This window comes from Monosiga brevicollis, genomic scaffold (assembly GCF_000002865.3).
Source record: "Monosiga brevicollis MX1 MONBRscaffold_22 genomic scaffold, whole genome shotgun sequence".
Taxonomy (NCBI): Eukaryota; class Choanoflagellata; order Craspedida; family Salpingoecidae; genus Monosiga; species Monosiga brevicollis.
The window spans coordinates 491,740-519,617 of NW_001865059.1; the positions used below are offsets into that span (position 1 = coordinate 491,740).

Consider the following 27,878-nt stretch of genomic DNA (forward strand, 5'->3'; position numbering starts at 1 on the left):
GAGAGAGTGAGAGAGAGCCCGAGAGAGAGAGAGAGAGAGGGAGACAAAGAGAGCAAGAGAGCAAGAGAGAGAGAGAGAGGGAGAGGGAGTCATGATCAGCCAAAGAATCAAAACAGTCAGCATTGCCTTAACAACGTTCAGGGGCAAGGGCCGCAATCTCAATCATTGGATGAGGGGTTTCAGGGCGATGGCAGCTGGTCTGGCTGTTGAATCTTGAATCGACACGGCCAATGGCAGGAGTGGCTTTGGGGATCAAGTCTGGGGTCAGCAAGGAGCACGCACAGACTGTACCGGGTAGAAAAGTGGCGCTCTTAAAGACCAAAGCCTGCCCATAGTCAGTGTGTTATTACAAGCAGACGACGACCGCGCGTTGTGTCTCCCAAATGTGGCCGTTGAGAAACGCGCACGCTCTCCGCTGTGGTTGGCTCCACCCTTGCATTCATTTTGCTCCTGTCCTGCTCTCGCACATCCGAATCAACCGGGTTCTTCCCGTTACCCGATCACCTGGCCGCCAATACACTCGGCTCGACCCCCCAAGCAGCCCAGTCCAGTCAAGGTCTTACCGGTGCTGTTGACAACGCATGTCTGTGTTACGGTCAGGGAGGGCGTTTGGGTGTGACGGCTAACACGAGGTTTCGCATGTAAAGCGATCTCCATGTGTGATGTGATGAAACATGGTCAAAGGGGGTCAGATGTTATACGGGCTTTTGCTTTCGACCCCCCACCCCAATGGCACACGTAGCGAGTCGCATGTGGTGGGGGTGTCAAGCCAGTTGCAGCAATTCTCAGATGTCAGAATGTCAGAAAATATAGGGCGCCGAGCGAGAAAAGTCAGACTTTTTTTGGCGGGCCGGGGAGGGGTCATGGCGCTGACGGTGATCGTTATGCGGTACTTAAACTGGCGCAGTCTCGCCGATCTTCACAAGAATGTTCATGTCCATTTCAACACACAACACCACAGGCCCGACAATTTCCACCTTTTTTTTTTTTTTTTGATTTGTTCTTCTTTTTCCTATCTCCCTCGACCGATGAGCGTGCTTGATTCCGCCTTGACGCCTGATCGGATCGGGGGATAGAAAGACTCGAATAAAGAGCAATTGCAGCGAGCTCGGATAAAGTGTTGACCCGTTGACAAATTACACCGTTCATTCATGCACACCACAACAGTAGAATCCAAAAGGGTAGAGATCACCAAACCAGCGCTTGGAGACGGATTCAATCGCAGCACATGCTCATGTGCAGTGCACATCCAAATCATCTACCGCCATGATCGCCAAGCACAGCCCAGGATGAGAGCACTCAAGGTTCCCCTCCACACACCTGACGCATCGACGCCGCATCACAGTGGCGCCACAGATCAGCCTTTGAACATACCCGGCTCCTCGGCCACACGCGGCGTGCTGTCGTCAATCTTATACATGTCCAAGACCTCACGCTCAATCTCGTCCGTCTCACCAATGACCACCAGTGAATGGAGCGGAGGGCCAAAGTCCACCGTCACCAACTGCAAACCCAACCCAACAGTCCCCAGGTAAAATCAAGGTCAGGAGCACGCAATTGTGCTTGGTAGGGGCGACGAGTGTCTACTTATAACATTTCCATTATTCTTCATTGTCCCAAAGTGCCCGCAAAAACCAGCTCACCTCACTGAGCGTGCCAAAGACAATGCGCTGGTCCGTGCAGCCAACACGGGCCACTCCTACGGCCAGGCTGTCGGGGCCGCACACGCCCTCACCATACTTTTCCTCGACCTCCAGCAATTGCTTCGCACACTACTTTGCAAATCAAAGTGTATCAGCGCAGTCGACCGCGCAGGGTAGCACGACTGGCTCCGTTGGAAGCCAACTCGCACCTGGTTCACGGTCATGTAGCGCGGGGGCTCAAAGATCTTGCGACCCTTGATCAGGTTTTCAATTGACTGTTCCTTCACCTTGATGTCTTTTTGCGGTGCCACAGCCCAGGGTGAGAGCGGGCAAGACGACGCGCCTGGCCTCAAGGTGCAGCTGGGCCTCATGTCAGCCCATGACGTACCAACAAGACACAACGTGTGCAGACCCATGTCCTTGTTGGCCTTCATCTTGGCATAAAACGAGTCTGGACGCCACTGCTCCGTAAAAAAGACAATGCTCACCTATCAGTCAGGACATGCAAACACGTCAAAAGACACGCGTGGGTAGAGTCTGGGCCGGCTGGCTGTTGGCAGACCCTCACCGTGCGTCCAAAGTTGTAGAGTTGGAGCCCACAGCAGCCGATCGCGTTCATGATCGAGGCATTGTGCACGGCTTGGCAAGGCACCTGATTTCGCGACCAGGAGGAGGCATGGGTCAGTTGGCGGATACACCGGTGCGACTGAGCCTCGGCGGCGTTGCAACGTTTGACTCCTGTTCATAATGCAAGTGCACGCGGGAAGAGTGAGGCGCGCTGACTCACGCCCAGGCTCTTGCAGCGGGTGACAAGGTCGGTGTGCGTGGTGGCAGCAAAGGGGTCGCCCACCACCAGGAGGGCAATGTCCTTCTCCTTGGCCGGGAGCAACAAACGCTCTTCGCACTGCTGCTCCACAAGCTCACGGTCAGCAACCGTCACGGGACGTCCATAAAAGGCTTCCTGCGTGTGAGCGCACCGCCGTCAGGTCATGCCGCCATGGCAAGGGCGCGCGCGGCAAGAGTATCAATGCCTGTCTGTCTGTCACACAGGGGACACGAGTGGGGGTCGGGCATTTGCAGGTCCAGCGCACCAGCTTGTCACTGTTAACCATCAGAATGGCCGTGTAGGCCTCGAGAAACACTTCATCACACCGCTTGACAATCTCGAGCCCGCGCGCCGTGATATCCTGCCGCCCAAGCCACGTGGCCCGTGAGTGCCCTTGCCCGCGCCATCAAGCATCAATCCCTCCAAACAGGGTGATACCACACCGCCATTCCTCACAACACCCACGCCCAGAGGGTGCGAGGGAGATGGACAGAGACCGACCTTCTCATCGCTCAAACCCAGACCAATCAGGTAAAACATCCTGCCGGTGCCTGCTCCCCCTGCTGCGAAACTGAGAGACGGAGAGCGACGGAGAGAGAGAGAGAGTTTGAGAGTTTGAGAGTTTGAGAGAGAGAGAGTTTGAGAGTTTGAGAGAGAGAGAGTTTGAGAGTTTGAGAGAGAGTTTGAGAGTTTGAGAGAGAGAGAGTTTGAGAGTTTGAGAGAGAGTTTGAGAGAGAGAGAGAGAGTTTGAGAGAGTTTGAGAGAGAGAGAGAGAGAGAGAGCACATAAAAGTCTGACAACACATTGTCAGACAATTGATGCACGCGGGTGGGTGTCACCTGAATTTTTTTTTTTAAGAGCAAGAGGGCACGGCGGCGGGGGTGTGTTGATGGCTTGATAGGGTGGTTCTGGACTTTGTGAGGAGAGCGCAGCTGGTGGTTCTGGGCTTTGGGAGGAGAGCGTGGTGGGTGGCGGGTGGAGCGCTGTTTGTGGCTGGGACTTTTGGGGTAGATTTTGTGCGGGTTGGAGCAGGGCAGCCATGTTTGTGCATCGATGCCGTGTGTTTCAGGCGGCGCAGGCGCAGCGATGCGGCAAGTTTGGAGCGCGGTTGGCGCCATTGGCGCAGCCGCACGCCGTGGCCGTGGCCAGTGACGATCAGGTGTTGGTGGTTGGAGTCGAACCAGCCCCGGCAGCAGAGTTGCAGCAAACATCGGGTGCCATCTACGCTTCCAACGAGCTGCGCGCCAGCTACCAGATGCCCATTTCCTGTCACCAGCGTTCCAACGCCGTCATCCAATCCCTTACGGCTCACTACTTTCAAGATCGCGTCGCACTCCTAGCATGCGACAACGCTGGCCACTGCACCCTCTCAAAGCACATGGCCAGTCAACTGGGCCAGCCCCAAGCCGCCCTTACCGATGCGGACCCCCTCGAGCACACCCACTATACCCTGCCCGTCACCAGTGCTGGTGGGTCCGACGCTTTTGAACAAGGACGCTGCGCCCTGAAATACCACCTGCGTCCTTAAGCATCAGCTAGGAATCGACCTCACCGCGCGCCTCACCCAATCTGCTGCTCTTGCTTGTCCGTCAGGCTGGGTCAAGGGTGCCTATGCCCCCGAGCATGATGCCGCGGCCATTGTTCACAACCCATCGCGCACTCTCTACATTTATAGCGGCCACACGTGAGTCAGAATGTTATTTGCTCAGTACACTGTCCACATTGGCCACGCACGCCCTTCTCCGCCCCGACTCATGCGCGCACGCCGCGCCCGAGACACAGCCTCCAACACCGCATCGTCCTGCAAGGACCACCGCACGACGTGCGCTTCCACACGCTACCAAAGCGCGGCGAGCCCATTGTGTTGGTGGCAGAAGGTTGGTCCGCTTTCGCTCGCAGCATCCATTCCACGTGCTTTCTCGTTCATAGCCCCCTCCCTCATGCAAGTTGCCGGCCCACGCGTCCAGGTCGAGCCGTCTCGACCTTTGACGTCAAAACAGGCAAACAATTGCGCCGCGAGCTCATTGCCAAGAAAGCACTCTACACTTTGGCCGTTGCGCCCGGTGTTGTAGGCGCTGCCGGTGCCGAGCGCAACACCATCGTCTGTGACGTCAGCAATTGGACTGTCAAAGGCATCGTCCGCAGCGCCCTCAAATACGAGGTCACCTTTTGTGACTTTGCAATCTCCCCCAACAGCAAAGAGCTCTCTCCGCTGGCATTTGCCGGAAGCTCCACCGACTCGGAGGTGGCCTGCGGAAGCTGGCAGAAATCCTACAAGGTGCGCGCCTGCCTGGTCGACATTGTCACAGGCGCTCTTTTTTTTTTTTTTTTTTTTTCTGTCTGACCTGACCTCCGTTCATGCCCCCTGGCTAACCATGCTCCCCATTCACGCTTGATAGCTGGCCAAGTCCAATGCTCGATCGACAGAGCTTAGCAAAAGCTTTCGTGCCGAAAGTCGCTACGTTGGCTTGGGGCGCAGTCTCAATTCAAGTACGTCTTTTTGCCCACTGCCCTGCGTGTCGACACGTGCACCACTCGTGCCCCTCACTTGCTCACACCATGTCCAACTCTGTTTCGACGATTCGACGCGCAGACAATCTGTGGGGCTTGACGGTCAGCGGTATGCTATATTGGATGCAAAACTTTGACTGCATTGGTCAAGCCGCCGTGACAACCACCGACGCCGTGACAACCACCGACGCTAGCGGTGAAGCTTCCGGAGAGCCTCCAGCGCAACGAGCCAAGCTCGAGGAAAATTGATCCCGTCTCAGAAACGTGCATGCAATTGATGGGTTTCAGTTGAGCTCTTTTTCTTTCAGCAGCAAGGATTACTGTGCTCTTTGTCACCGCATCGCAGCGCGAGCCCAAGTAGACCGGTGCTCCATTCTGAATTTCCACCAGAGAAGAAATGGCGGTGAACGCAATGGCAAAGAAAGCTCCTAAAATTGTACCTGCAAATGGAAAAGTGCCCTCATACTCTCTTTTTTCTTCCATGTGAGCACAGTTATGTGCACTCAACAGGAGAGTGTTGTCTATGTAGCAAGGCAGACTCGCAGCCAACTGCACGGGAGATGTTCAGCTCAGATTGGTCTCGGTGTGCTCTGACGAGTCCATGAGCTCTGCTGGCGGTGTCAGGCCGGAGGGACAAAGAAGGCCCGAGGATATCGACACATTGTAGAGGCATTGCTCCAACTCAGATACACTCATCGTAAACTGCTTGGGCAAGTCACGCAGCGATGGGTCACATTGGTAGTGAACCGTGGCGCGACGTGAAAGGCCGGGGACACAGGTGTCCCCATGCTCAAACACGTGACGCAACACGAGAGGCCTAAGTCCACACCAGTACGTGTATGGCCACAGCGTTGATTGAGAATTCAAGGCATATAGGGAACCCAAAGCGATTGAGGGACTGGTGGTAGCATGTAGCACGGATGACCTGGACACTGCCGCTGGAAACCCAACATGTACGTACGTATTGGCCTGCTCAACATAGCCACGCACATCCACGCCGTCCATTACAGTCTAATAAGCCAACCCAGATGCAGTGCGCTTGTCATCACAAAAGCTATGAATCCAGTGGCAGGCAGGAGGGTTTTAGTGCAACTGTTGAGGGTCGCGGCTGTACCTGTACTTGATCCAAGGTCTCAGCCGCCCGTACTGCTTCTGCCACATGACTATCGAGCAGCAAGCCTGTTAGGCAAATGCACAGGGTTCCATCATTGTAGACGAAAATCACACACGCACCGTACGCCCAAACTGTACTCGATCTGTATAGTGCCCTTCTCCTGGTGATATTGTCGCGCAAAGCGTCCAAAGCACACCTCGTACGTCCTGCAATTCAAACCAGAACCACGCGAGGGTTGACAGGATCAATGAATCCAAGGTGTTGAGCAAAAACCAAACACATCACGACGTTGTACCGTACCAATAATCTGCTTCATGCTTGAAGCAAGCATCAACCAAAGTTTGAAGACGCTCCAAGCGCGTCAGCTGCATGAAGCCTGCGAGTGAGAGGCGACGACGCTAACTGTTGCTGCACTATGCTCACTCAATTGATTGGAAGCGTACTGCAACGTACCGTATCGGCAGGCGCAGCTGGCGCCGCATCGGCTGGGCTTGTTGGCTTGTCCTCCTTCATGGCAATAATGCCAGCCTTGACGGCTTCTTGTAACAAATCGCGGACGTCTGGCTTTTCGCCGGCCGCCTTGGCTTCGGCCACCTGTGCTTTGATTTTGCTGAGAAGCGCCTCGGCCTCCTCGTCAGAGCCCGTGACTTTGATACGGTTTGCGGATGGCATTTCGGGAACAGTGGGCTCTGCGAGGCCAGCCTGCGTCTTTTGCGCAGCCTTGAGTTTGGCCTCCGGATCCTGCAGCAGTGCAGCGGTGGGCTCGGCCGGTGGTTGGGCAATGCCTTGACCTGAGCGTGCGGCAGGTGCGGCAACGAGTGTCAAGGTCAAGATATGACTGTATTCTGGACGTCGTGATCCGACACGGTGACCTGGTGCAGCACTAGTAGAACTGGAGATTTCGAATCTTTTTTTTTGGCATGGCAAACCTTACCAAAGAGCCGGAGAGCTCGCGGAGTTCGATGGCAAGTGCGGCGTACACTAGGCTCGGGAACATCTGAATCAGCTTGTACAGAGGGCATTTCACCTGAAAGGACATCATGACGACACGAGAGACCGAACAATGAGCCATGAAAAGCGCCCGGAAACACACAGAATGTCAATGGTTTGCGGTGACAGGAAATGGTGGGGTTGGACCCTACCAAGGATGGGAAAATAATGGGCTTCAGTATTGAAGACATGACCGCCTAGCAAAAGATGCGAGCAGCAAAAATTGAGGCATTGATCTAAAAGGATACCACAGACCGCTGGAGCCAGTCGAGGTCAGCTGCGGTATGCATGCCCATGGTCGAGGGCAAGCGTACCGCGATGGATGAAGTTGTCCTCATCAAAGAGCAGGAATAGGTACTTTAGCGTTTCGGAGAGAAAGAAGGACTCCATCCGATCACCCAGCGCATGCGACTAAAAGTTGACAAAGTCAATAATAGATTTAAGTCTCAAGCGCGTTCCCACCCACGACCCTGAGAGAAGGGCACGGGTCCCACCTGTACGTCAGTGACGACTGCGTAACCACATGGTCGACGCGTTACGGTCTGGAGTGACCGAATCATCTGGTCACCGACATAGAGCCAAAGTGGATCCTACGACATGGCAAGGCGCGTCAGGGTCAGAGCGGCTTGGGGGTCCTGGCGCTCACATGCTCACACAGATGGTGCAGAATGTTTTCGCTCAGTTGACGCAACCCCGTCGTTCTCACCGACCTTGGTGGCACGATAAGTATACATGAGGCTTTCGGCCAACTCGGGCCGCAAAAAATATGCCTTGAGGTCAAACGGAAATTCCCCCGTGTTGAGATTGTATGCCTCGGGAACAAATCCAAAGCTGTGGAAAGTACAGTTGATTGAGCCCTTCGTTGACCAACACGAATGGTGCGAGCAAGCGCGGGCACGCACAGGCGCCAAACGTCTTGAAAATTAAGCAGCGTGCGGTGAGCCGCCGCCACATCTCCGTAGAGCGCTTGCAATCCGGGCCAGAAGGCAGACAACGCCGTAAACCAAGGCAGCGACTTGGCGCCGGACTTCATATTGGCATCAAAGTACCAGTCGTTGACCTTCATTTTAGTCGCCGTAGCTGCGTACAGGGGTTCTAGCATGTGTAGATACTCCTCGTCACCCAGCATGATATAGCCTGGGGCCAGTGCGCCACCGGGCGTGCCACAGCAAGTGAGGAGCCGTCGGCCATGATTTCTGGTGCGCGAGAAAGCCGGTGGGGGGCCGAGGTGATTGGCACACCTTTGACAAGATACTCGTAAAAGCTATCCTGATTAGAGCCGATGCCCGCGTCCAGAAGGGTCCAGCGCCCTGTGATTTGGCCACCGAGGTGCGACGGTAAAGCATGAGCTGGCTGCGGAGAAAGACCGGTCATTCAGAACCAGCAGACGAAGCGTGATAAAGGGATGTATCGAGCACCTGTCCGGGTATCAATGTGATTGCCCACGAGGTCGTGGCGGGAGCGGCGGGCAAAGAGCCCTCGTAAAGCGCCGCGTGCAGCCACAAGGAATTCAGGTCGCCCTAGATTCAGCGCAGCAAGCAGGGTACACAGGCAAATGAAACAGCGCAAGCGCAGTGGCGCCGCTGCGCCAATGCAGCCAAAGAGCAGCGGCAAAGGGGGTGGCGGGGTAGAAACCTGTGAGATTGCTGAGGAGACCAAACTCGAGCAAGTGAGTTCCAGCCGCGGCCAAACTGGAAACCGGCGTTTCACCCGGCGGAACACCATGTCGAAGATTGACAGTGCCAAATGGAATTGCTGCGATAATGGAGAAGGAGGAATAGCAAATATGGGGTGTGGTTGGTGAGGAGTGTACAGGGTGTGAAGACAAGAAAAAAAAGCAAGGCAATGGGTTGCTTGGGGTGAACCTGTGGGGGTGTCAAAGGCGGGCAGGAGGCGATCGCCCAGGTCTGTGGCCAGGTCGAGCAGTTCCTGATGATATGGGCCTTGCAGCTGGTCTTGAGCCTTCAAATCCGCGGCGACAAGGTGGGCAGAGAGAAGGCCTCCCAGCATACGAATGGTGGTCTCAAAGACGGAGACGTTCTTGTCAATGTCAAAATTGAGATCGCGGATGGTGACACGCAAGCCAGCCTCGAAGGCACTGGCATTCCCGAGCACATGGAGACTGCGGGGAACGGACACGACCAGCGTTGTGAGCCGGGCTGACGGTGTGCGGGGGTGGGTTCGGGGACGCGACAGCGCAAGGTAGGGCCGGGCTGACACACGTGTCGAGACTATCGATGAGAGTGAGCGAGTAGGGCCCCCAAGTGTCGCGACCGGTGCAGCTGAGGGGCTGCAGCTCGTCATGAGGAAAGGCGTGCTCCATGTAATTGTCGAATCCATGCTACAGCGCCAATGCAGCAAGTGAGGCGGGCGCTGCCTGAGAGCTCCAGTGATCAAAGTGCCGGCGCGCTCTCAACTGAGCAGGCGTCGCAGGCCCAGAGCAGCCATCAAGCCAGCAGCGCGCGTACATAAAACATCTGGCGCACTTCCTCACGACGCTGTAGCCGATACTGCGTCAAATTCCGCACACGCGTAGGATACCACAAATCATCGCCCACGGACGACGCCCCAGCCCACGACCACGGCTGGCCCAACCAACCAACCAGCCCCAGTACCAAGCCCACCACACGATGCACCCCACCCATCCCGACCATGCCTCACACCCTCCCCACCTCTCCCCCCTCCGTCCCCCTCCTCTCTCTCTCGATGATGTCTCTCTCTCTCTCTCTCTTTTTCGCTCTCTCTCTCTCAAAAGCAGAGAAAAAAATTTTAAAATTTCACACACACACTCTCTCTATAAAATCTCTCTCTAAAATAATCTTGCTCTCTCGAAAATTTCTCTCTCTCTCTAAATCTCTCTCTCTCTCTCCATCTCTCTTGTCTCTTCTCTTCCTCTCTCTGTCGTTATAGGGGGTAAAAATAGAGCTGGTGCAGCTGTTGTTGGGGGAATAGTGATATTAAGAGGTATTTTGTTGCAGCACTTTGAGAGGTTATTGCAGATTGTGTGTGTGCAACAGGCTCCGGGAACTTTTTGCGGGGGTGCAAACGGCAGCGACGGCTCTGGCTCTGGCTCTGGATCGATCGCTTCTGGTTCTTTGCCGTTGGATAGCAGGCGGCCTGGCTCGGCGTTGAGGATTGCGTTGCCTGAGCGTGGGTGTGAGTGTTGGGGGGGTTGACGGGGCGAGGCCATTCATATCCTGACTCGGATCGTGGGGCTGGCTGCACGTGAGGGACATGATGGCAGCCTGGCGAGCCTCCGGGACCGTGCTGGCAATGCTGGCGGTGCTGGCAGCGCGACCGCTTACTGTTCGCGCTGATTATGAGCTGATGAAGGGGGAAGCCGAGGGTCAGGCACCTGAAGCCCGTTATTGCCCCTTCAACTCTGACAACAAGGTTGTGCGGTTTCAAAGCCTGTACACGCCCCTCAGCCTGCAAGCAGCTGGGCTCCCTGAATATCAGACGCTTCGCAATGTTGGTTTGATGGTCAAGGTGGCTGCCACTTCCGGGTTTGACTTGCCTGCTCTCAGCAACATTCGTCTGGCCTATTCCTGGATCGACGGCTTCTTGACCGCATCCAACCTCCTTCAAAACTACGGCTCTGATACGACCTTTGCATACATGGTATGGCTCCTTACCGGCCTCTCACTTTGGTTGAAGAGACAGACAGAGAGACAGAGAGACAGAGAGACAGAGAGACAGAGAGACAGAGAGACAGAGAGACAGAGAGAGCGACACACACACACACACACACACACACACACACACACACACACACAGAGGCGGCGAGGTTGTCGCTTTCGATCCGACGACTTGGGATCTCCTGCTTTTCGCCTCATGTCGTGCCTCGTCCACCCGTTGATTAGACGCCAACGGTGTGCAACACGTGTGCCAATCAAACCCGTACCGTGGACTCTGATGAGCTTGTGCAAGGCACTCGAGTCGTCTTTGACATTGAATTCTGCAACTTGCAATGGGATGGCAGCAGTGGCCTCCTCCTCGAGTTTAGTATGGACGCCGATGTAGCAGCTACCGGTAGCAGTGGTCCGTAAGCCGCACCCAGGCAACATGGCGTCCCTTTTTCCAGTCTGATACCCTGGGCGCAATCGCATTGTCGCTCATCCAGCCCCGTCCCCGCCTCAGCTCGCATTGGCTTCAAGGATGTGACCCACAGCAGTGGCAGCGTATACGCCCAAATTCCACTTTCGCAAGCCAGCTGCTGGAATTCAGTTCCCTATCCATGGGGCCAGCCTGGAAACTGCCCGGCCAGTCCCGCGGACGGCGCGTGGATGACCGCCGTCAAAAGGAACATTGTTATGGACGTGGCCTTTGACGTGGGCATCACGACAGCAACGACGACGACGACCACTCCCGCCACCACTTCTGCATCCACCACAGCATCACCCCCCGATCCCTCTTCTTCCTCCGAACCGGGACCTGCCAGCACCTGTAACCCCAATGCGGGCCTGTCGACTCTGCCGCGCACCTCCCCCGCCACTACCACAGAGACGAGTCGTATGTCATGCCTCGCCACCTCTGCGCTTCGCTTTGTAGTTTGCAGTATTAAGCGCGTGCTCATGGTTATTGCATTTTGCTGCCCTCGGGCAAACAAACCAAGCAGCATCAAAGGGCAAGAATCTCTGCAGCCATACAGATAACGACTATGGTATGTAGGCACTTGCGCTGCGAGGCTTGCGGTCATGTTCATATGTTTGTTGTGGCAAAGTAAGGATCAAGATATCATACTCATCTTGGACAAACTACGTTTGGTCCCTCTCCTCCGGTCTGATGCATAAATTTTCAAAGACACGCTCGTGGCCGTGGCCATTATCGGTTGGCTTGCATTCGCCTTTGTACTCGGCTATGGCATATATCAACAGTATGTATCGTGCCCCTTTTGCACCGAGCCCACGCATGTCGCATACCAACCTGCCGCTTGCTGTTGCCACGTAGCGTGCGCCACCAACGCCACCAGGGCCCCGTATACGACAATGTGAATTTCGGCAAAATGCCTCAGCCTGGCAACGTTGCCCTGGACCCCACGTCAACCCAGTCAGACTTGCCACTCACTGTATCCACGGACTTTGATGAGGCTGCGGCTGGATCTGGCAAAATGCTTCACCGCGATCGCGCAGATACCTCGGGTGTAGACGAGTCGAATATCTAGCAAACTACAACATGGCTGGGCAGTCGTATAGGACGAAACCATGCAGGACCTGAACCTCTTCCATCTCTGCCTCCCTCTTTCATTGTTCTGTTTGCGGATGGTTGCTCTCTGACTGACTTTTTCTTGTTGCTATGTATTCAATAATTCATTTCCCTCCCTTCCTGGCCTCTGCCGTAGTGACGGGCAAGTGAGGCTCAAACTCCCGCCATTGTTGATTAAATGGGACTAGATCATGGGGGCGGTGCATGAATTGGTCAGATGTCAGAGCATGGTTTCAATGTGCAGCGCCATCCTAAGCTCTCTGCGCCCTCATTCAAACCCAAGTGATTGTAGCAGGTTCGAGGTTGGGCCTGCGTCCCCCTGTTGAGCGGCAAATGATTCCAGGAGGTTCTTGACGAGATTGAGATCCACATCCACAGTAGAATCGGTCGCATCTGCGTTGGCCTCCACTTGGGCTTGATCATTGGTGCCAAGCTCCTGTTCGGCATCTGTGGCAGTCGCCGTAGGTGCAGCCTCCTGTGGACATTTGAGATCAGAGTGAGCGAAACGAATCAACCACACAAAATAAAAAGGACAGCCTGATGCCATCTGTTGTGGCTACTACGCATAGGATGGGGCTAGACGTACCGCACGCTCAAAACTTCGGTGCATGGCTGTATCGGCAAGTTCGGCATCCATTTGCGCCCACAAATCTTCCAACCCTGCACCACGGGTGTTTTTGGCATGAGCCCCTTTGCCAGTGGTAGATGAGTGGCCTGCTGTTTCCTCAAGACTCAACACGGCGCGCAGCGCCTGCAGAAACCCGTCAGCATCAACGTCCAAGGCGCCAACGTTGAGGGGATCGGTGTCATCCTCGTCCTCGTCCTCGTCCTCGTCTTCGTCCTCCATGTTCTCATTATCCTCGTCGTTGCCTCCGTCGGCCCACGAGACATGTGGCCCCTCTCGGCGTTTAGCTGTGGATGAGGAGTTGCGCGCATCGACGCCCTCGAGGCCCGAAGCCGAATCAACAAAGCCCGCTATCTTGTCAGTCATGGCAGACAGGGTGGCTGCGCCTTGTTCGGCCGCACGGTCCCCATTGGGGCCAGCACCATTTGAGGCCGTGGCATGCGGGGATGCAAGCTGGTGTGCCTCCAGGAGTCGGCTTAGTTGAGCATCGTCCACCAGCATCCAGTCATCACTGTCGTATTGGGTATTCATGTCATCGAGATCCGAGGCCAGGGTCACAGCATGAGGATCACCAAGTGCTGACACGCCCTGTGCACATTGGACTGCTGCTTGCTCAGCTGGTGAGAGATCTGATCTCTGGCCCGTAGTCCCGTCTGACCCGCTTGTTTCCTGCGCCTGCTGTACAAAGTAGGTGCGCGCCATTTGCATCCGTTTATTCCAAGCCTGTGAGCCCTCGAGTTCCGAGCCAAAATAGCCGTGTTGTCGCAAGCGTTGCAAATACTGGTCAAAGCGTGCCGTTTCGAGCATTTGAAAAGCCGTGGCCAGATCGGGGTGGTCCACTGTCTCAGAGGGCTCAGTGCCAGATGGGGCGGAGGCGCTCTGGGACGTGCCGCAGAGGCGCTCACCCCGGTTGCAGAGTAGCTCGAGGGCGAGCGCTAAAGCGGCTCCAACAACATGGGCTTGGTAGTCGGCATGAGAGGAGGTGGGCATCTGACCAAAGGCGGCCGGTGGTCGGGTGGGCATGTAAGTGAGTTGCGCAAAGGAGAACCGGGTGAAGCGCACCGGGGCCATCACGCGGGTGGAGGGCGGAAAGTGCGACATTTTCTGGGCACGGGCCAATTCTTGTGGCGTTCGCGTGGAATATGCAGCGACGGCATGCGTGACAAGGTTGGGCTGCTGCTGCAAGAGAGCCACGGCATTGGCGGGGAGATATGTTCGAGCCACGTGCTTGGCATCACGGGCCTCTTGGCGGGCGCGACCGAGCCGGTTCTGAATGCAGCGGGTGACGGCAGGCGCAGCCTGCGTGGTCAAGTCTGGATTGAGCACGGCAGCAGCACCTTGCATGAGCCCGCATTGAGCAGGAGGCAGCAAGTGAAATTGACCCGGATGCGCGGGCTGGGGCACAATGTGCACATGACCCCCAAAGTACCAGATGCGGTTGCCGGCGTTGTCCGGGGTCAGCCACGTGGGTATCACCTCGGCGGCCTCAATCAACAACACCTCTCCATCCATATCAGTGACCTGTAATGCGAGGCGCTCCGCCTCGGCCAGCTCGAAAAGACAAGCGGTCAAAAACCACTCGTCCAAAACGTTTTCGCCAAAATCGAGGCTGCCATGGTACACCGTCAGCGACCGAGTGGAGAGCTCGGCATCGAGCCGCAGGCTCGGTTGACCCGCATGCCACAGATAATCCCCTGTCAACACCTCGAGCTGGGCCCGCAGTCGCACCAAGTCACCTTCCGGTGTATCCCCACCTCCCTCGGCGTCCACTGCCCTCACCAACCGATAAAAGCACTGGTCCTGCACCTCATGATACCGTCGAGCTGCCACATGCGCCATCTCGACCGACTGACCGGCGACGCGTGTGTGTGTGTGTGTGTGTGTGTGTAGAAAAACGTTTTCATGCGTGCGGAAGCGTGAAAAGTCTGACAAAATAGGCGAACGCAGTGAAGATTTGGTCGACTGTTTAAAATTTAGTTTTCAAATTTTTTTTTTTTTTTCATTTTTGTGATCAACTCAGACGGCAAGAAATGGCGGTGGAGGTGCTGCGCCCGGCAGAGACCGTGGCGATGTTCGTGCAGGAGACGGGGCCTGAGGATCGAGAGGTGGCGGATTTAGATGGAGCGGCCGTATTGAAAGAAGAAGAGCCGCCACTGGGCAAGCTTTTTACCGTCTTGCGTCAGCCCGATGCGAGGTCACAGAGCTTGATGGATCAAATTATCGCCAAGGTTGGCGGGCCCGGTCCTCGCAGATGCAGTTCCCGCTTTGGCCCCGGCTGCCGGTCGTGTCCAACTAAATTGAGCTGCTTCTGTTATGGCATGTTGCCATTGATATAGATGCTCTCGCTTGGAGCTCATCCCAATGACACCGACAGTCTGAGTGGCAACACTATGCTGCACTATGCCTGCAAGGTCGCTTCCCACCCCTGGGCTTGAGAGTCGCGCCGAGGAGCTGAGACGACCCAAGACGCATGCTGATGCTGGCTTGTTCTGGTCCTGTGGCTCCAATCAAACTAGGCGGCAGGTCAGAGCCAGCAAGTCGAAGAGGCTGCGCTCCGCGCTATTGAACAACTTCTCGAACAGGGCGCTGCTGTCAATATTCGCAACGCCCTGACAGACATGACACCGCTGCACACGGCAGCTTTTTTCGCATCTGCCGCTGCCATCAGCGTAAGGTCTCCCTTCAAACTTCTTTCTTAGCCCAGACCTATTCTTGATATCACCAAAGCTTCTTCAGCAAGATACTGCTCGCTCTCGTTCCCTCACATGGCATGTCCACCCTTCTTCCTGCTGCCAGCTCCTGTGTGAAAGCGGGCGGCGCATCGACCTGGAGGTCAAATGCAGCGAGTTTGAAGACTGCACGGCTCTGCATTTGGCCGTTTTGGTAGGCTCCTTTGCGACAGTGGAGGCTCTGTTGATCGCTGGCGCCGACAAAGCCACGCGCGACGGAGAACGTCGCACCCCCATTCAGCTGGCCCGCATCATGGCCACCTCAAGCCCGGATCCTCTCGCGAGCCGTTCGTTATCATGGCTTGGTCGATTTGGGATTTTGCCCTCTGACCGGCCAGGCTCATTGGCATGATTGTGCGCATGATGTCGTCGGGCGTTGCAGAGAACTTTGGTCGCATCGCGCAGCTTCTGGACGAGTGGGCAGGTGCATCACCGGCGCGGATCCCCACCTTTGCACGCCGAGGTACATCCGACAACACACACCCTCTCTCCTTGTGATCTGCACTCTTTCTCTGACGCACGTGCTTCCTTGAGCTCGAGCTTAAAAGTACTTTTACATCCATGTCGCTCTTGGGCTGTTCCATGACTTGCATCAACAGGTCTGACCACGGGCCGCTACGAGGAGGTGCAAGCGGAGCTGGACCAGGCCAGTGTTGAGGTGAGCTTGCGAAACCTGCAATGCCGAGATCACCTTGATCCGTTGTTCGACTTTTTTTTTCCCCCTATCAGACCAAACCTCACTCGCTCACAACACTCGTACCCAATGCTCTGCGGATGTTTAGGTCGGGGATCGCGTGCGCGTGACCACCAACGATGCTACGGGCTTGGTTCGCTTTGTTGGTATGTACCTCACAAAGGGCAAGGGCAAGGCAACCCCTTGTCATGACTACACCGCTGACGTGCGCTGATGAATGGGTGACTTGAAACAGGACCAGTGCATTTTCGAGCCAACGTCGAGCTGGTGGGGGTGCAGCTGGATGCCCCCGTGGGCAAACACAATGGTACAGTGCACGGGCAAGAGTATTTTCGATGCAAGCCAAAGTGCGTACTGAACCACTCGGATGAGTTCGCAAGGCTATTTGGAACTCCATACTTCAGGATGCTGATATCAGATTGTATGCATTCACTTGTGACCCCTATGGGGGGGGGTTTGTGTGCTTACAGTCACGGTGTGTTGGTGGCACCTGACAAGGTGGTCATCTTGAGCAAGGCCCTGGCCAACATTGCACAAACACCACGCAAGGCCTCGGCGACTCAGGTTGACTTTGGCACAAAGACCTCAATCCAAGCTTCACAGCCAAGTCTGGCAGAGACCACGACGAACCGCACGCTTACTCGACCTGCCAAGCGTGACACTGAGCGCAAGGCTCCCGAGCCGTAAGTAGTTTTGCAACGTGTTTCTGATTGCTTGCTCCTTCTCTTTCTAACCAGGTGCCCGGTTGCAAAATTTTTTTTTTTTTTTTTTTTTCGCACTCGCCTAGTGAGCCCCGTCCCGTGTACGAACATGAAAAGCTGGTAAAGGGGGATCGTGTTTTGGTGCGAGGCAAGCATCTTGCAGAAGTTGGCTACATCGGCCCACTAGGTACGAGTTGAATGACAAGTCAATGGTGATTCGGGTGGCTCGTGCGATGTGCAAGCAGATCTCTCATGCAGCCTGTGGCGGCATTGCCCGGTAGATTTTGCGGATGGCTTGTGGCTCGGGGTTGCACTCGAGACGCCCGAGGGAAAGAACGATGGATCGGCTCAAGGAAAGCGGTATTTTGATTGTAAACCGGGCCATGGTCTCTTTGTTCGAGCCAATACCGCAACGCGCCGGGGAGTGCCCTGTGATGCCCTCCTATAATATGTTGCTGAACGCGCTGCTGGCCCAGAGACAGAGTGGGCCTCAGCGGGCAGCGTCAAACCTAAGAGAACCTTTTTCCCTATCTCCTCGCCATCCTTCCTGTGTTGTCAGTTGCGTGCTGAGGGGCATGCCTTGCCCAATCTGGGTTGTACATGGTACCATGACAGCAAACTCCTCATCTTCGACACGTCCTCTCCATCCATGATCACATCAGTCTTCATCCAGCCCATCTATACACCACTCAGCAAGTGATCCAGATCCCTAGCTCGCACTTACACGTTAATAATGAGCCGTTACACAAAAAAAAAAAAAAAATGCTGACAGTTTTTTTTTTTTTTTTTTTTTTTTTTTTTTCAGAGAGAGAGAGAGAGAGAGAGATGGCAGAGCTGTCGGCGGCGTCGTTGTTGCCACCGGCGGCGGCGGTAGCGGTAGCGGTGGTGGGAGAGGCCTCAGGAGAAATGACGGGATTATCAGCAGCGGAGACCTCGGGGGCAAGTGCGCGAGCATATGGTGCCTCGGCCGGGGCACCCTTGGCGGTGATGGGTCCGGAACGAGGGGTGGTCGACTCGGATCTGACCAGCGAGAATGAAGACCAGGAACAAGACCAGGACCGGGATTTGGAGCAGGAACGGGAGCATGGGAAGGCTTCGCCGCCTGCCAAACGGCCCTACCTTCGCAAACCTGTGGATGAGGAGGTGTATCAGTACGTGAGCAACGCTGTTCGTCAACATCGGCTGGCGCTCTCGCGCTCGCTCTCGCTGGCAGAAAAGTGGGATGTGGTGGCTACGCACGCGCACAACCTTCACGAGGCCTATCAACACCAACGGCCGTCCAAGGCGTCAAGCGCCGAGACGAAAAAGCTGAGTGCCGTGCAACAGACGGCGCGCATGCTGCGACGCTCGCCCAAGTTGTGCGCCAGCGTTTGGAGCGAGTTTGTGAAAACGGGCACTGTGACGGCGGCCGACGAATCGGGGCCGCGTGGTAAAAAAAGAACGCGGTTCAGGCGGACCAAGGCACTGAAAATGCTTTTGCGCAACTGGTTATACGAGCAACAGTTGAATCGGCAACGGGTGGTAGCCAAGGATGTCCTGCAGTTTCTGGTCGATCACGGTGTCCTGCCTGCCGTGGACCTGGCGCACAGCCGGAGCCGAGAGAGCGCTTTGCGCAGCGTGCAGCGGTACATTGCCTGGGTAGGCTTTAAACGGGCTCGTTTGGCTGGGCAGCCAATGCTACTGGAGCCGCAGCACGTGTTGGTGCAGCGGGATACTTTTGTGCGCCGGATGCTGGCCACGCGACTGACCCGGCGGATCGTGTACCTGGATGAGGGGTGTCTGCACCATCACTACCAGCGCCCCTCATCGGACGGCTCCGAGGTAGACCGACACCGCGGTCGCTTTTACAGTTTTATTGGAGCCATTGTGTCGGCGGATCCAACCGCCCTGGCAGCTGCCGCCGCCTCGGCGGACGCTAGCGCGCTGCTCGAGGCACAGCGGCCGGGCCTGTTGTTTGAAACGGTCGAGGTCTTTGACGCGGCTAAAAAGGCCGAAGGCCGGTATCAGTCCAAGGACTACCGCGAGTCCTTTGATAACGCATACATGCAAGAATGGATGGCCAAGTGTCTGGGCGTCTTGGCGGAGCGCAACATTCACAACGCCGTGATAGTGATGGATCAAGCGCGCCATCACACCTTTTTGCCGGCATCTGCGCCGCAGCCCGAATGGTCAACGGCCCGGTTGCGCGCCTGCTGTGCCGAGCACGGCATTGCAACCGATCTTGGAGACACGCATCTCATGCTCTGGCAACGGCTGCAGGCCGTAGTGGGGCAACCCAAACCGCAGCTGGTGGCCATGGCCGAGGCCGCTGGACACGAAGTTTTATTCTTGCCTCCACACTACTCGGACCTACAGCCGCTGGGCATGATCTGGTCTTTTATCAAGGATCAGGTGGCTCAGCGATACACGCCCACAACCACCTTTGACGAGGTATTGCTCCGCTTTTACGAGGCCCTGGGGATGGTGACGGCGGATCTGGTAGGAGCCAGCCTGGCCCGGGTCAGCGCCAACCTGGACCTTTTGAACGATTACATGGAGCGCCTGGAGCGTCTGCACGACAGCGTTGCGTCTACCCCAGCCGGAACGCTCGTCGCAGATTATGACAGTCCCGCCGAGAGCGACGAATCGGATGATGAGTTTGTCCAAATTGGTCCGTGACTCTTGATTTGACGCGACAGAGAGATGCTTCCGGTACGCCCGACGCGCCTCGCATAGTATGGGGAAACAGCTGTGGGAAACAGCTGTGCTACCACCTGGCAAATTGATGACTCGATGCCCATTGAAGATTGTGTGGGGAAAGAAAGAAATCGGGCAAGGACGCCCGAGAGAGGCATCACGGCACAAGCTCGTGCGCTGGCAAGTCCAGTGCCGCTGCCGCCTGTCTCGTTGGTTCCTACTAATCCAGCTCTCGCTCCGGCCCCAACCACATGTCCAATGTCTTTCAAAATAATACAAAATCACACGGCGGCTGTGTACCAACCCCACCGCTACGCTACGTCGTGTTCACATGTCCAAAAGCCCGCCCCCCCGCATTCTTGACCAGTGAGCCATCCAGACGGTTACGTCGACCCAGCAGCGCTTTGCAGCGCTATAGCCGTCATCTCAACTCGGGAAGAGAAAGATAAAAAATAAACGGCGCCCTCTTGATGCGAGCAAGGGTCCTTGCATGCTACGGGCTTTCTCGCCCGCCTTCGCCTCGACTCACTCCCCGGTCGGGTGAGTGAAGCCATTCTCATTCTCGTCTTGATTCGCACCCGTCTACTACGACTTGAATTGATGCCGTACCATCCCCGAGAAGGATCATCCTTGCTCAAAGGCCCGCGAGGGTCTGTGTCCGCTACACTGGGGCCGATCCCACACACATATTTGGTGGAGCTGTGGCTACAACAACAAGTCAGCTGCTCAGCCCACTTGGTCAACTCTTCTGTGCTTGGCCGATATAATGCGCGCACCTCGCAACGCTCCAGGCTGCTCGTGGGTACAAAAGTCATGAGTGGGCTTGGGCCCGGTTGAACCGGACAAGTGCGTCGTGGGCTCGTGGAAAAGGGGCTTCGGAAAACCAACACACGCTCTCAGAAGGCCAGGCATGGCCACCCTCCTCCTCACTCCTTCCTGTCTTCTCCTCCTTCTCAGAGGCAAGAGGGTCGGCGATTGCTTCCGCATGGTATTTACAGTGCTCCTGGCCTCCTGTCCCTCGACCACGCACGATTGCGTTGATGCGTCCTTGCGTCGCGGTCTTCCCTGGACATTTTGGCTCTTGAATCGCATGCTCTGATCAAGGCCTTCCCAAAGTGCACACTTACACTCGTTGCACGATCCGGTTGACCAGCAACCCGCAACCAGCGGCCTTGACCACCTCCCGACAAGAGCCATACCTCGCTACCCACCACACCTGCTGCTCTTCACACACACACGCGCGCGCACCACCCACGGCTTGCTCTCGCGTTTGGCAACCATTGCCAAGACGTGTGCGTTCCAAACTTGCACACTCTATCCACCACCGCCTGGTTGGTGGCTTCAAGAGTGCGAAAAGAAGCAGAGGCGGCCCGCTAGTCCGCTTGCCTACCACAGCCTGCTCATCCACACTAGCCGTCACATCACGCACACACACACGCACACACACGCTGCAATGTCGGTATCGCCCTTGCGGCGCTGGTGCGCCAAATCGAGTGCCAGCTCGCACAGTTCCTCCACCGCCTCCTCGCGCTCCAACAGTTTGGATCCGACAACACCGCTCTTGGCCACGGGATCGCTCCCCGATTTGGTGGCCGCCCTGTCCCTGACCTGCAACGAGGGCGTCGACTTCCACGATCCGGATACTTGCGGTATCGGCAGAACTCGCCAAGGCAGCTTGCGCCGGCGCGCTAGCGACAACGCTGACGACTATCGCGCCCGCCACGACGACAGCAGCCTCAACACTCGCAGCCACAGCCACAGCCACAGCCAGTGTCTGTCCATTTTATCCCACGCATGCTCAGATCAGGAAGAAGACCTTGACCGGGCGAGCTGTGATAGTGGTCTTGGACAGTGCTACCCCGTTTCCACCCCTACCTCGCAACGACCCTCCTTAAGCAACGCGCTTGCTGCCAAACCCAGCGGGGGCATATCCGATTCCAGCCAAGCGGAGGAGGTGTTGTCTGAGGATCAGACCGGCTCCCATCGCACCTCTACGTTTGCCCCTGCTGCCAGCGCTCCGCCTTGGCCCTCATCGCCTGCCTTGGTGGATACTTCTGTCCCTGACCCCCTCGTATCCACCGACACTCAAGCCGTTGATTACGCGACCCAGGTGGTCCCGGCCTTGGGCATCTACTCGCGCCACCCCAGCCTCGTTGCCAATCGCGATGATTCGCCGCGTGCCTCGCTGATTGCCAACCCATTTATCATGAATGGTACCCCGCTTCTAGCCCCCGTGGCTAACCTTGCTACCCGCCCAACGATGGCCTCGCCTCACTCCGCCCCCGCATCCGCACCCGGATCTGGGCAACCAAACACGGGCCACACGATGACAAAGCAAGCACCATCGCCGCCGGCCGCTACCATTTCCCCGGAGGAGCGACTGGCTCGAGCTCGGCGCCATCGCGATGCCGCCTCCCGGGCCACACTGGCCGGCCGCTGGGCCGAAGCGGAAGCAGCTTGGCGCGACGCCTACAAGCTTTTTTCTGGCTTGCCCGATCGCAGCGAGGTACGTCCCAAACCTAAACCCCCCATCCTTATGACCATGCCCCGAGCAACTCTTTTTTTTTTTTTTTTTCCCACTCACCGGACACTCACGTATGTCATTTGCCCATCATCTGCGCAACATGTATCAGACCTTGTTACACATTCGCGTGGAACTGGCCAAGGCTCTCATTCAACAGAAAAAAATTAACAACGCCATCTTTGAGCTGCGCCAAACCAGAGCTTTGGCCAAGAACACGGTCGGCTCAGCGGACGAGCGCTACCGCCTTTGCCTTCTGCACTTGGCCCAAGCCCATCACTGTGCCTTCACATCTCGACACGGTGATGTCACACACGCCCTCCGTGCCGTGTCGCTCCTTTCCGAGTATACCAGTGCACGCATCGAACCAGCAACCCGTACGCCTGCCCAATGCCAGGAAATGGCCCAAGCCTACCTCTTGATGGTTTGTCCCAACCCTTGGCCCTGGCTGCTAAACACCGTCCCACAGAGGTTGTGGTAAGCCATAGCACGTAGCTGACCCTCTCCCCGATGTATTCCTTGTCCTTGGCAGGCTCATTTGCACCGGCTTCTAAGTGATGCCCGCGAGGAGCGGCGCGCGTTACGGCACGCGCTGGAAAACGTGGTGCAATCCCCCCTCCGCCGCGACGAGAAACTTTTGCACACCATCCAGTCACGCCTGCGCAAACTCAGCCAACCCCTGGTGCCAACTTCGGGTGGGCAAGACGCGGTGAGCGTGTGCAGCGCCGAAAGTCATGGCAGCCACAGTAGCCGTGGGAGTCGCGGTAGTGCGGGCAAAGTTTTCGATCAATGCACGGTACGCACCGGCCTACCCATCCAAGTTTGGGATAGAGCAGGGTTTGCCACCGGATTCGATGTGATAGGGTTGTAGCGCGTTTGCAACACTCACGCTGCCTGCCAACTTTCGCTCGATGCTTGCGCCTTGCAGGTATGCTTGGACCAGGCCCCGCAAGTTCGCTTCAACCCGTGTGGTCATGCCTGTGCCTGTCACACCTGCGCCAAGCAGCTATACCAATGCCCACTCTGCCGAGCAGACGTCTTTGAGCGGAAAACCCTTCGCCAGCAAAGCCGCGCCACTTTAAGCAAGCCGCTTTCTTAGGCCATTAGTCCTGGAAAACATGCCTATTCAACTCTTTGTGTTCTTTGTGTTCTTGTACTCATCTTACCCCTTTATGAGTGCGTCTATTCGTTGTTGGCGAGAAGCCACCGAATCGTCGCCAACCCACTAGCCCTATCAACCTCTCAACGTATTCGCTCCCGTCCCCGTCCTCTCCCTTTTCGGGCACGCCGGACTCTTCTTTTCTGCATCTTTATCCTCGATTTCATGCCAATTTACGTGCTTTTTTTTTCTAATTCTTCTCTGCACGACGTTCTTTGCTCGGGGTCTTCATGGCAGCACCATTGCGTGCTATGACCATCGCTGCTATGAGTCATGGGTCAGCCAAGCGATGTATATTTCTGAGCACCTCGTGCAGTCCTTGTTTTGAAAGTGCCAAAAAATAAGGGAAAGGGAAAAAATAGCTCACGAGCACAGACAAGCAAAAAGGGCTCCTGCGAATTTATTAACTGGCGGGTGAGAAGGCATGTCGAAACAAAATCAACATTAGAGCTTCCAGCGTTTGCAAACCAGCAGCGACATCCTGTGAACAACCTTGACATGTTTGGCCACTAAAAACTTGGGATTTGCCCATCTGCCCGATAAGTATTGACCTGATCACGTCAGGCCACCAGATACGGAAAGTTTGATGACTTCACATCAACTTGCTTCCCCGAATTTATTTGCGCCAGTGATATTCACTTCTGGTGTCTTTTGGCAAAGAGGATGCGAGGCGGGGTTGTGCAAACGCCGTCTCAGAGCCTCTCACTGTGCGCTCAACATCACCTCTATTTTTTTGTACAGGAAAAAGCATATTATTATTATTATTATTATTGCTCGCTCAAGCAAGCACATTCACGCGGTCACTTGCTCTGGAACACACTCGAACGAGGAAATCATCAGATTCTTGTTGACGATCCCGTTTTTGCTTCAGACCTAGCTGGCTTGCCAGGTGCGCTGCACGGTGGCCGTGCGATGGGTTGAAATTTGATTTCCAGAGGCTGGGGTCGAGCGACATACGTAATCCGGACCGCTGGCCAGCTCATAACGCATTCGTCCGCTTCCCCTGCCACCCTCCGTGTGGCTCTCCTCATGCTCCTCTCGAACAAAGGAGGTCATGTTGTTCGCATTCAGGTCGACGGGCGAAACGTATTGAATGCGGTTGTTATTGCTGCTGCTACTGCTGCATTGAGCCACTTGCAATTTGCTGCCCACCGACACTGAACTGGGCATCATGACGGCACCACCCCGCAGCGTGGCACTGTGTGGCAGCCTGGTCAGCACCGGCGTGGGTGCGCGGGGCGAATCTTGGGCCTGCATCTGCTGATTTTCCGAGGACACGTGGCGCGCCACAATGTGAAACTTGCTGGGGGAGCGGCCGCCCGAGTCATAGCTTTGATCATATTGTGGCTCGGCTCGCAGCAGCGCAGTTGAGTGACCACCATTGTCTTGCTCGCGGATCTCCCAGCGCTCTTCAAAGTGTCGCCGCGAGTGGCCCCCACTGTGGCGGCTACGGCGGCTGGCATCACTCCCCGAGTCTGACATGGGGCTTTGGTCCCGATGGCGAGAATGGCTGTTGTTAGCCCTGGACTCGGACCAACGCTGTACTTCGATATCTCGGTGTGCCGAGCGTCCTCGTTCTGCACTTGGGCTGCGGTGCCGCGCCCGGGGCGATGCGTGCCGTGACGACTGTCCAGAGCTGTGGTGCGATGAATGGCGGGAGTGACGGGAGTGACGGTGCCCTTCATCGTGGGGCATGCGTACACCATCACGCATGTCGCGCAATAGCGAGGCCACCTCCTGTGCAGTCAGGGTACCGGGCTCACGCTCGCTACCAAAAATATAGGTGGCGCGGTTGGGGCGATCACGAAGCTGGGCCTCGAGCTCGATGATGCGCTCGCGCTGCTCCAGTTCAACCTTGCGCTGTAGATTTAGCTTGTCTTCCAGGACGTAGACCTGCGACTGCTCTTCCTCGTAGCGGTGGCGCAGGCGCTGAAGCTGCACCTGCGTGCGAGATAGCTCATCACTCAAGTCTTGATAGCGCTCAAGCAGCTGCTGATCCTCGTCATCGAGGCGCTCCCGCGAACGCCGCAACATTTCGAGGTCTTGTTTCAGCTGCGCGTTTTGCACGCGTTCATCCGCCAACATGTCTTGCGCCTCGCGTAGAGTGCTTGGGTCAGTCTCGAGCTGTGTGCGATCTTTCAGCGGCGAATAGCTCGCACCACGAGGTGGCTCGCGCTTCTTGCCTTCTTGCTCATGAGTGACGTGAATCTTCACTTCGTGCGTCGGCGCGTCCGAGGGCAACTCGCTCGATTGTGGCCGTTGATTACGTTGGGCCTCATCCAGTTGGCGCTGCAAACGTTCGCTTTTGGTGCGGAGTTCGTCGTTGGCCAAGTCGCCTTGCTGCTGGCGTTGTTGTGCCTCATTGAAGAGCTGCTGCAGGCGCTCATTCTCAGCTCTCGCAGCATCCAGTTCTTGTTGCAAGCGATGCGCACGGTTGACATCCTCGCGCTGAACAGCAGCATCTCGATCGCGCTGCTGTTGCGCTTCCTCCTGCTCGCGAGTGCGTTCATCTTGCAGCTCGCGGAGGGCGACTTCGCTATCACGGAGGCGCTGGCTCAGGCGGCGAATGTCATCCAGTGCTGAATTGTAGTTTTGTTCCAACTCGGCCGTGTGTTCCTCGAACCGACTCTTCTCGCGCTGTTCTGTTGAGGTCTGGCTGTTGTGTTGAGCCTTGAGGCGTTTGACTTCGATACGCAATGTTGCCGCCTCTCGTTCCAGTTGCTCATAATCGGAGCGCAGGCGAGTCATTTCTCGCTCTTGCGCGTCCTCGACCTCCTGGCGCGAGAAGACCGAGTTGTTGAGCGCGTTCTGGGAAGCCAGTCTCTCACGAAGCTCGCGCACTTCCTCGGCGTGACTGGTTTGCATGACCGTTTGTGCTCGACGCTGTGATTCCAGCGAGTGCGTCAGATGTTCCACTTCCTCGCGCAAGGCCGACAGCTCCATGTGGTTGTCGGCGGCGCCGTCATCCTCCACCTCGACGTCTTCAACCTCGACGGTGACATTTTTTGTGACGACGGTGTACTCGGGAGCCCGACTGGACTGCACCGGCAAGGGCTGATTTTGGTTGGCGGCGCTCTCGTGCAGAAGCTCGCGGGTTTCCGCCAGCTGACGCTCGAGACTTTGGATGCGCTTGCGATACACCTCTTCAAGGCCGTCGTCCTCTTCATCGGCGCTCTGGCTGCGACGATCGCGCTGAGCCGTGAAAAGACGCTCCTCCATGGTTTGCTGGTAGGCATGAAACTCGAGCTTTTGATCACGGACCTCGCGCTCGGCCCGGTGTCGAGCACTCCGCTCCTCATCCAATTCAGCCTCAAGTTCCTCCTGCGCGATGGGGGTACGAGATGGGTAAAGCATGAGGCGTGAGCAAGTTTTTGGTAAAGAAATCTTTTGCGCCAGTCCAGGACGCTCGTACCATGAGGCGTGTGTAGCGGGCTTTGGTAGTGGCAACATCTTCGGTGCTGGCGCGCTGTTCTGCGTCGCGGCGTTCGCCGTCGACTCGCTCCAGCTCGGTGTGAAGCTGGGCCAACAGGCGCTCATAGTGCGCTTTCATCTGCTCCAGCATCTGCTCCTCGTGTTCAATCAGTTCGTTGCGCAGATTCTCTAGCTCCCGGGCGTGGTGCTCGTCGGCAGCATCGTCGTACTCGCGGACCAAATGCTTGCGAAAAATGACCTCGCGTCCACTGCTGTCCGACTGGCTGCCACCGGCCTTGCGCATCAGCTACAATGGGGGGAATCGCGGACGTTGCAGAGTGGAGTGAGGGGCAACGGCTTGGCCAGACTCGCAAGGGGCGGTGAGGGCGCTCGGCAGGGAGTACATACCGCATTCATGTCAGCGTGCTGGATGCTGGCCCGAAATTCACTCTCGGACCAGCGTCCGTCGCGGTCTTGATCGTAGGTTGGCATGAGCTCGCGAGCTTTCACCAGGGCCGAATCCTAATGGCGTGGTGGTGTGAGCGACGTGCCAGTGCGTCGGCGCGACGCTGCCCGCAATTCTGGGTTGCTGGATCGTTGTAGCGCAGTGCGAACCTGTGAGTCGGCCAAGCCGTGGTTGGACAAGGCCTGGGCAAGATCGCTCTCGTCGACATAGCCATCCTGGCCCACATCCACACTCTGAAAGATGTGGTGGTATACTTGTTCGGTATACACCTCCTGCTCGGCGTACTCCTCGGAGATGGAGGCCATCGAGCCTGTGATTCTGTAGCGCAAGGGCCACAGGGAATGGGGGCTTGGTTTTGAGGATCAACGGCAGCGCAGCTTCCAACCGATCTCATTCGAGGATGGGCCTGCAGAAAGAAAATACGCGCCGCGCGCATCAGCAGGGGTGCAATTCAGCATCTGCCAAGCTTGAAATCACAACCGCGCGCGTCAAAGCCGTCACACCCGAAGCGCCACAAGGAGCCCTTGCAGAGTGACTGGACCGAATGACAAGCTTACCAAAGCCGCGCACGCTTAATCGCGCAGGGAAACTCAGGGTGTGGATGTTG

General features: G+C 56.5%; 8 protein-coding genes across 8 annotated transcripts; 4 read left to right on the forward strand and 4 right to left on the reverse strand.

Annotated features, from left to right (window-relative positions):
- Positions 1–984: 984 nt before the first annotated feature.
- MONBRDRAFT_33663 (uncharacterized protein) lies at positions 985–3,274 on the reverse strand (the record flags this gene model as incomplete). The annotated part of the gene is given in 10 exon segments (XM_001748367.1): positions 985–1,258; positions 1,375–1,504; positions 1,644–1,772; positions 1,853–1,938; positions 2,032–2,131; positions 2,212–2,295; positions 2,431–2,604; positions 2,735–2,830; positions 2,971–3,040; positions 3,060–3,274. 10 exon segments carry the CDS (start codon positions 3,272–3,274, stop codon positions 1,233–1,235), a joined length of 1,110 nt encoding a protein of 369 aa, XP_001748419.1. The 3' UTR covers positions 985–1,232.
- A 234-nt stretch (positions 3,275–3,508) lies between these two features.
- MONBRDRAFT_27926 (uncharacterized protein) lies at positions 3,509–5,229 on the forward strand (the record flags this gene model as incomplete). Its single annotated transcript, XM_001748291.1, has 6 exons — positions 3,509–3,938; positions 4,063–4,153; positions 4,252–4,346; positions 4,437–4,747; positions 4,869–4,959; positions 5,063–5,229. The coding sequence occupies 6 exons, from the start codon at positions 3,509–3,511 to the stop codon at positions 5,227–5,229; spliced, it is 1,185 nt and encodes a 394-aa protein (XP_001748343.1).
- Positions 5,230–5,544: 315 nt separating this feature from the next.
- Positions 5,545–9,738, reverse strand: MONBRDRAFT_33664 (uncharacterized protein; the record flags this gene model as incomplete). The annotated part of the gene is made up of 14 exons (XM_001748368.1): positions 5,545–5,797; positions 5,942–5,991; positions 6,095–6,143; positions 6,214–6,300; positions 6,395–6,459; positions 6,548–6,885; positions 7,237–7,281; positions 7,399–7,495; positions 7,795–7,915; positions 7,987–8,221; positions 8,326–8,394; positions 8,950–9,206; positions 9,307–9,425; positions 9,553–9,738. The coding sequence occupies 14 exons, from the start codon at positions 9,736–9,738 to the stop codon at positions 5,545–5,547; spliced, it is 1,971 nt and encodes a 656-aa protein (XP_001748420.1).
- A 583-nt stretch (positions 9,739–10,321) lies between these two features.
- MONBRDRAFT_27928 (uncharacterized protein) lies at positions 10,322–12,248 on the forward strand (the record flags this gene model as incomplete). The annotated part of the gene is made up of 6 exons (XM_001748292.1): positions 10,322–10,705; positions 10,948–11,129; positions 11,208–11,596; positions 11,643–11,747; positions 11,888–11,960; positions 12,035–12,248. The coding sequence occupies 6 exons, from the start codon at positions 10,322–10,324 to the stop codon at positions 12,246–12,248; spliced, it is 1,347 nt and encodes a 448-aa protein (XP_001748344.1).
- A 231-nt stretch (positions 12,249–12,479) lies between these two features.
- On the reverse strand, positions 12,480–14,753 carry MONBRDRAFT_33665 (uncharacterized protein; the record flags this gene model as incomplete). The annotated part of the gene is made up of 2 exons (XM_001748369.1): positions 12,480–12,764; positions 12,876–14,753. 2 exons carry the CDS (start codon positions 14,751–14,753, stop codon positions 12,558–12,560), a joined length of 2,085 nt encoding a protein of 694 aa, XP_001748421.1. The 3' UTR covers positions 12,480–12,557.
- A 191-nt stretch (positions 14,754–14,944) lies between these two features.
- MONBRDRAFT_27930 (uncharacterized protein) lies at positions 14,945–19,938 on the forward strand (the record flags this gene model as incomplete). Its single annotated transcript, XM_001748293.1, has 12 exons — positions 14,945–15,142; positions 15,251–15,325; positions 15,431–15,583; positions 15,711–15,930; positions 16,243–16,301; positions 16,426–16,483; positions 16,573–16,684; positions 16,808–17,020; positions 17,125–17,225; positions 17,844–19,688; positions 19,717–19,729; positions 19,824–19,938. 12 exons carry the CDS (start codon positions 14,945–14,947, stop codon positions 19,936–19,938), a joined length of 3,162 nt encoding a protein of 1,053 aa, XP_001748345.1.
- Positions 19,939–20,624: 686 nt separating this feature from the next.
- MONBRDRAFT_27931 (uncharacterized protein) lies at positions 20,625–23,334 on the forward strand (the record flags this gene model as incomplete). The annotated part of the gene is made up of 5 exons (XM_001748294.1): positions 20,625–20,702; positions 21,063–22,220; positions 22,348–22,659; positions 22,768–23,031; positions 23,164–23,334. The coding sequence occupies 5 exons, from the start codon at positions 20,625–20,627 to the stop codon at positions 23,332–23,334; spliced, it is 1,983 nt and encodes a 660-aa protein (XP_001748346.1).
- A 933-nt stretch (positions 23,335–24,267) lies between these two features.
- MONBRDRAFT_27932 (uncharacterized protein) lies at positions 24,268–27,576 on the reverse strand (the record flags this gene model as incomplete). The annotated part of the gene is made up of 4 exons (XM_001748370.1): positions 24,268–26,715; positions 26,807–27,112; positions 27,214–27,327; positions 27,421–27,576. The coding sequence occupies 4 exons, from the start codon at positions 27,574–27,576 to the stop codon at positions 24,268–24,270; spliced, it is 3,024 nt and encodes a 1,007-aa protein (XP_001748422.1).
- Between the last annotated feature and the right edge of the window lie 302 nt (positions 27,577–27,878).